This window comes from Cavia porcellus, unplaced genomic scaffold (genome assembly GCF_034190915.1).
Source record: "Cavia porcellus strain 051 isolate PalLab524CR breed Dunkin Hartley unplaced genomic scaffold, mCavPor4.1 scaffold_18, whole genome shotgun sequence".
Taxonomy (NCBI): Eukaryota; Metazoa; Chordata; class Mammalia; order Rodentia; family Caviidae; genus Cavia; species Cavia porcellus.
In genome coordinates, this window is record NW_026947501.1 from 54123413 (window position 1) to 54131079 (window position 7667).

The window sequence follows — 7667 nt, forward strand, 5'->3', positions numbered from 1 at the left end:
GGGGACCAATGGGTGAGGTCGAGGCAAGGTCGCGGAGAGGTCACTGCAGATGCTGGGGCGTTTATCTGTCTGCCCTCTACTCCTGACCCTCTCTCCCAGCCCCAGGCGATGACCTGCTCTCCCTCCCTTCGCACTCCCCTCCCCCTCCTCTTCTGCCCCCCCCGCAGGTGGAGGGGGCTCCCCTGCCGCCCGGAGCTCCCAGGGCTCCTGAGGGGCGCCCAGCTGGTCCGCTGCCACCCCAGGTTGTGCCCCTTCCCTCCCAGACCCCAGCCCCTGCCCAGCTGGGGCCATGCCAGGAGCCTCTCTTGGGGCCAAGTGGTTCCTTCCCGACACTGCCCGCTGGGACCCCACGGTGAGCCCTGCTTTCCCCACAAAAACAGGTCCCAGAGACTGAGACAACTTGTCTCCAGCTTCCAACCCCTAGCCTTCATTTTCCTGGTCCTCCTCCCAAATTCACATTTTGGGGGGGTGGTGTCAATGTTTCACTATCTTTTTCGTTTACCTTTAAAATTATGACTTTTTTTTTTTTGGAGACAGAGTCCACTATGCAGTTCAGGCTGGCCTTGACCTCACAGCTGTCCTCCCACCTCAGCCTCCCCAGTGCTGGAATTACAGGAGTGCGGCACCCTGCCCAGCTGTGTTTATGAGTTTTTATGGCTCTGCTGTAGTTCTAAAGTTTGCTACCTCTCATCGATGACTTTAGACCACTTACATTTAGTATTACTGATATTATTTGAGTACATCTACCATTTTATTTTTTATGCATTTGTATTTAGTCTATAGTGCCTTTCCTGGGTTCTTTTTTTTTTTTCTGGTCTTTTTCGTTTTTATCGGTACCGGGGATCAAACTCACGACTGCCTGTTTGCAAGGCAGGCACTTATGCCACTGAGCTAAACCCCCAGCCCCCTTTCCTGAGTTCTTTTGGGTGTTTTGGCCATTTTTATCGTTCCATTCAAATCCTCTTTCATTCAGCGTTTGGCTATGGAAAAACAAAGACTAAATCTCAGCCTCTGCCACAATAGCACGCTAATCGTGCAGTCTCACAACATGCAGGGGACATGCGTGTCACTCCACATGCACCGCACTGCCGAGGCCCGCCTTTGACAGAAACGCCAACCCGCGTTTAAGGTGGTTTCTTTGGCAATCCTCAGGCAGCTCTTGCTAGATGCCAGGCTGGTTCTGAGAACTTTCCAGGCTACCCAGAGTTGGTATTTGCCACTTTGAGTTGAGCATAAAGATCTTAACCCCATGCCAGCGCCTGTTAATGCATTTGTCATCGTGTCAGAGGTACACAAATCAAAAGGTCCTCAGAAATGCCACAGTTTTCACTCTCAACCCTTGTACTGGAGGGAACTTCGGACGGAGAAGTCTGGTGTAGTGATCCACAGAGCACTCCCCTGTCACAGCAATGCCCCCGGCTTCCTTCCAGTGTATTTCCCTCTGCCCAGGAGCGTCCTATGGGATTGCTGTTAGAGTCACTTTGCTGGCAATGACGTCCTTCAGTTTTTCTCCACCTGAGGACATCTTTCGTTCACCTTTATTCCTAAACAATACCTTTATGGAAGATGGAATTTTTGGCTGGGCTTTATTTTTTTTCTTGTAGCACTTTAAAAATATCGTTCCACTTCATGATTTCTGATGAGAAATCTGTAGTCAGAGCTGGGCGTGGCGGGATATGTCTGTAACCCCAACACTCAGGAAGGCTAAAGCAGGAAGGTCATTAAATCTGAGCCTGGTGTTGACAACTTAGTGACTTAGTGAAACCCTGTCTTTATTTGTTTAGTTATTTATTTTTTTTATTTTTTAAAATGCAACCTTCAGGCTGGCCTTGAGCTCACTTTGTAGATCAGACTGGCTTTAAACTCACCAGAGATCCTCCTGGGTCAGCCTCCCAAGTGCTGAGATTAGAGGCATTCGCCACCATGCCTGGTGTTTCGAGGCCCTGTGTTTAGATTAAAAAAAAATTTTAAAAGGCTGGGCTATAGCTCAGTGTGAAGGCCCTGGGTTCAGTCTCCAGTAACCACACACACACACCACACCACACACCACACCACACCAAAAGTTCTCTCTCTGTCTTTAGCTTTAGTAGTTTGGTTATGACAATTCCTGACCTTATCTTGTTTGGTAACTGAGCTTTTTGAATCTTCACCTGTGTCTTTCACCAAACATGGGGAGTTTTAACCATTTATTTCTGACCAAAATGTTCTCTAACTGTACTCTTTCCTCCTTCCTGACAGGAACGTTAGCTCCTTAGTATTGTACCACAGAGTCCTGAGCTCGTTTCTTCATTGTTTAAATCTCTTTCCTTTCTGTTGTTCAGACTGGGCCGTTTATATTGATCTGCCATTTACATTGTTATTGAGTCTACTGATGTATTGGGTTTGCCACTGGATTTTGTCATTTCGGTTATTTTTTTATTTGTTTGGTACGGGGATCGAACCAGGACCCTGTGCTTGCCAGGCAGAGCCGTGCGGCTGAGCCAGATCTGTACTGTCATTTTGGCTGTTACACATTTCCTGCCTCTAAAATCTCAGCTTGGCTCTGCGTGTGATTCATCTGCTCCCGCTCCGAGGTGGTCTGTCTCTCTGTTCATCGCTCAGGAGTTTGCCCTTTCTTTTCTAGAGCTGCCTATAATGGCTGCTTTTGTGTCTCAATATCAACTGTTGTGTCCTCTTGGAGCTGCTACCTCTTGATTTTCTTTTTGTCTTTTCCCTTTGGAGATACTGAGATTCTCGTTCAGCTCCAAAGATTGAGTAACTTTGGCTTATATCCAGACCTCAACAAATAGTGTGTGATGGGACAGGATTCTTGCTTAAATCCTATTTGAATACTGATTTTTCACTTGCTTTAGCAGGAGGCCTGCTTGCTGGGGGCCAGGCTGCAGGTTTGTCTCTCTCCTCTCAGCTGTGGCTTCAAGATCACTTCCATTTGTGAGGCTTTGCACTGCTGTCTTGGACTGAAGGCCAAACTGGAGCTCCATAGCTCAGTTCTGAAATCCCTGGGTATTAGCACAGTCAGCTTTAGGGTAAGTTAGGTAATGACACAGGGAGACATAGTAGCCTTCTGTACTTGACTAGAGCAGAAACCACTCCAGCTTGTGATTCTGTGCAAGTGCTTTTCTTGTCACCCACTCATTTGCCAATTTTCTGTCTCCCCATCTGCGCACCTCTCTAGGATGTGAGCTTCAGAGTAGCAGGAGCTCTGTGCCTGTGGGGAACCAGGACATCGCACCACCTTTAGGGCTGCCTGGCCCACTGAGCATGCTCTGTAGAGGTTCGGAGTGATTTAGTCTCCCCTCCTAGTCTTCAGGGCTCTGGAGACAGCCGCCTGTCTCTTTTCAACTCCTCTTCCTCAAACTCTTGCCCCGTCAACACACGGCTCTACACATCGCTCAGAAGCAATCTCCAGGTTGCCTGGTACCAAAGGGTCAGGCCCAGAGAAAGCCAGAGATACCTGGGGGAAGAGCAGACAGCACTATCTGTAAGGGGGATTACTTCCATCGAATGTGTCAGAAAATCCCCTCCGATCAGCTGTGACAGGGAGAGAATTTATTGCTTTGGGTCAGTGAGAAATCCAGAGGTAATGCTGGCTCTGCGTGAGACTCGGTCTGCTGACTCAAATGTGCTCCCAAGGTGGGGAAGTTGCAGGTAGAGAAGGACATGAAGGTCGGTCCGTAGGAGCCCCAGACGTCCCCGACCCTGGCTCCCCTGCTAAGGAGCAGGACAAGCTCTCCCTCTCCATGTCTCCCTGGCTCTAGCCTGCTGCTGTCTCACAGATCAAATTCACCCAACTGTCAGATGGGGTAGGCGAGTGTAGCGGGGGTGGACTCAGGAGAGGCTGAGTGACGTGGTGTTTGTAGTGTGTATCACAGCTAGGGTGTGCATGAGCTTCAGGCTCCAAAGACGACAGCTGCCAGGAGAGAAGAGGGACTCTGTGGGTGAAGAGCTCAGAAAGCAGGAGCCCTGTGCATTGTGTGTATATGCACGCGCGCGTGTGTGTGTGTGTGTGTGTGTGTGTGTGTGTGTGTTTCCCCATTTTGGCCTCCGTGAGAGGACAAAGGTCTGCCAATTTACTTCTTGCTGGCAAAGCTGACATAAATGGGCAGGTGAAGGTCCAATCTGCTTTTCAGATACCCAAGGCCACCACGTCCTACTGCACCTTGGTCCAGCCCCACATCGCCCTGTCCTCAGCCTTGCCCCACGAAGTCCATCTGGCTGCTGTGTTCAGATCTCCAGCCTTCAGATGGCAGGTCTGGATTTGAGTCACTCATTCTTGAGTTTCCCAGGAGGATGTGGGGATTCATCTAAAAATGTACCTGAATCCACAGGTCCCCAGGGGCAGCTGGGGAGTCAGTCCACAGAGGACGAGTCTCGGTAGGAAGAACACTGGCACACTTTTGCTCTGCGTTGCCACAGTGCTACCCATTCCCTGGCCGTGGCACTGTTGGAACTTGAATGAAATGGCAGGACGCAGAGATGCAGGGGTCTTCGAGCCACCTGACTGCCCTGCACAGTGACAAAGCCCTCTGCTGGCAGATAACACCTCCAGCTCTTCACTGAACAGATAGGCTTCCCAGCTGCTCCTGAGCCCACGCTCCTCTGCCAGCTGTCACTGATGGCGCTGGTTCCATTTGGGCTGTTCTGACCTCACACACGAGACCACAAAATCACAGAGCTCTGAAATCGTCCTCCTCTTGGGCTGCCACCCCTCATCACGCTGAGCACCAGGCTCAGGAACTGCGAGGAATTTCACCTGCAGTGGATCTGATGAGAAACACTCGGCTGGTGCCAAGAGGTCTCGAGGCTGGGGAGGAACAGGTCCTGCCCCACCCCTTGCCACGGTCCTGCAGTAGGGAGTCCCAGCCCCAGGGCAGGCCACAGTGACAGTCACTGCAGGCGCGTCATCAGCATGGGCCGCAGGTCACCCCATTGCTATTCACCCGCCCAGCTCTCAGGTCAGCTCAGGGTGGCCTAGCCTGGCTCATTGACACCAAAGTGCCAGAACTGGTTTTCAGGATGTTTCTCGCTCCTTGACAGCCCCTTCCTGTTTTGGAAGCTAGAGGAGCATTTGAAAAAGAGGTTTCATTTTTTTAAAAAAAAAATCCCACCAAGAGTCCACTGGTTGAAGAGAAGGTGGTCAATCGGTGGCAGAGACATCTGTCCCCTCTACTCAGACTAACATGCCACGACCCTCAGATTTTGGCCTCAGCGACACTGAAGCTGTTTTCTCTCCAGTCCCTGTACTTTTCTCATGTGTCAGAAACTATGACATTGTCCAGGCGCATGACACATCTTCAGAGCAGCCTGGATGAGTCTGGAAACACACCCTCAGGCCAGTTCGTCCTCTCTGACTCCATCCTGGGAAAGGATCCACCAGCACGGTCAGTGGTTAAAAACAGAAAGGCAGAACCTAGGAAATAAAGGTTCTGCCGAGAAATGAGTCACGGGGGGGTGGGGGGGTTCACACAGCCTCCCGTTCCTTCCAGAGAGGGCCTTGGGGATGACGAGACAGCCACTCAGCAACAGTGTAGGAACAAGTCCCTGCTTCTATGGAGGGCATGGTCCTGGGGACAGGAGGCTGTCATCTAGAGGTGTCCCAGGGGGCTATGTGGTGATGGCAAAGGTGTCTTGGGCATCATCAGCACCTCACCTGTCACTGAGGGAAGACGGGAGGGTGGAGGGAGGGGGTCTCCCCAAACTCACTCTCAGAGACATTGTGAAGCCTCTTTTCCAAGGCCAGGTTCTGATGATCACTGCTGTGGCCGGTGACCCTCCATGCCATGCCAATTTCCAAGACTAAGGACTGCGTGGCTTGAGGGTAGAATTTAGGTGTGTCCCCAAACCTCCTGTGTTGGAAGCTTGGTCCCCTGTGTGGTGATGTGAGGAGCTTCCAGGACCCTTAAGAGGTAGGGGAGGGAGGGTTAGGGCAGTTGATTGGATCTTGGGGTGCTGCCCCCAGCAGGGATGAAGGCAGGTTCCATGGGGGCAGCTCTTGGCAGGGCAGAGCAAGTTGGGGACAAGTGCCCTCCCTGCTCTGTGGGTTGCCATCCTGCCTGCCGTGAACTCCAGTGGCCTTTGCCAGAGCCCAGCGGATACTGTGCCGCTCCCTGAAACTCCATGGCTGTGAGGTAAACACCTGTTTTCTCTGTAAGTGACCCTGCTTAGGTATCCTGTCATAGTGGTAGCAAATGGACTCATACAAGGACCAAGTTTAGGTTAAGGGTTAACTAGGATGTGGTACAGAAATTTAACAACCTGACAGATCTCTAAACATACCTGCCTCTTTTATAGCAGAATGCTGTAAAAAATCTCTAATGGTTCTAAGAGTTGAGGTTACACCCTTTCCCAACCAACCTGTCATACTTTTCTTCAAATAGTGTCCTCAGATTTTATTTGCACACAGTTCTTAAATGCTTGCATCTCATGAATAGAAAATGACACCCGGTCTTCAGTGTGCATCAGCCGTGCTACCCACTAGCTCTGATCTCAGGCGAGGATCTCATGTGCTGGCCTGGGCACAGCAGTAACAGCAGTAACATGGAGAAAACCAGGTCTTCCTGCTGCAGTGGTGGTGAAGACCACTGAGCCAGCCAGAACAGTGCCAGTCGCACAAAAGGCACTCCATCAATGCCGGCTGGTTCCACTCATCAGCTGCTACCATTAATTACAACAGCAAGGCTGGACTTCTGCCAGCAGCCACAGGTTTATCTGAATGGAGAAAGACCCGATTAGCTCATCTCTACCCTGGAAGGGTGAGATAATCCCACTCTCCAGGCTTGATTTCTTTTTTTTCTTTTTCTTTGGCACTGGGAATTGAACTCAAGACCTTTCACTTGCCAGGCAGGTGCTTATGCCTCTGAGCTGTATTCCCAGCCCCTTGATTTCTTTTTGACAGAACACACATATTGATTTTAAAAGGAAAAAATGGCTAATTAGGGGTAAATCATATTTAAATATCAAACTGAATTGAGTGATTAACAGATGAGATCAATTTTGCTAGTAAAACTTGTAAATTTATATATATTGGCTATGAAATTCTTGTCAGATATGTGATTTGGAAATATCTTCTATTTTGTGGGTTGTTTCTGAATAAACATAAACTTGGCTTTTCATAAGATCTGGCTTATGTAGAAATCTGTACTATCAACTTAAACTTAAGTAGTTGGTTTTTGAAAGTTATCTTCAAATTAAAGTATAACAGTATTCCTTATAAAATTGATTTTATTTTTTAAAAGCATTCATATTATTAGATAAATATATCTTTAAAAATACCATCTGTACAGAAAAAGAGCAGGTCCCAGTCAGAATGGGTCACTCTGGGTTCTGCCACTTGGTGAGAGGCCTCCCCGTGGATCACTCCTCCTGCCCGCACCCAGGAAGTCGTAGGCCTGCTCCGAGAGGTCGAAAGGCTCATGGACTCCGTCCTTGGACAGCAGGGCCTGCAGGGCACCCTGGTTCTCCTGGGTTTGCTTGAGGAAGTCAGCGATGATTTTCCACCGCGCAGCCTCTGTCTCCTCTTCGGCCCACCGGAAGGGGGGCAGCAGCGTGGAGTGCAGCAGCGGGAGCACACGGTCATGGTAGACCAGGAGGAAGCTGGCCTTCAGGAGCTCTCTGTCCCTCAGGGGAAACAGCGGCAGCCAGCAAGAGTAACCGTGGGTGGAACACAT

At 50.0% G+C, this 7667-nt stretch overlaps 1 protein-coding gene across 1 annotated transcript; it reads right to left on the minus strand.

Annotated features, from left to right (window-relative positions):
• Positions 1-7203: 7203 nt before the first annotated feature.
• On the minus strand, positions 7204-7667 carry LOC134471451 (nephrocystin-1-like). The gene has a single exon (XM_063230344.1). It carries the CDS (start codon positions 7665-7667, stop codon positions 7302-7304), a length of 366 nt encoding a protein of 121 aa, XP_063086414.1. The 3' UTR covers positions 7204-7301.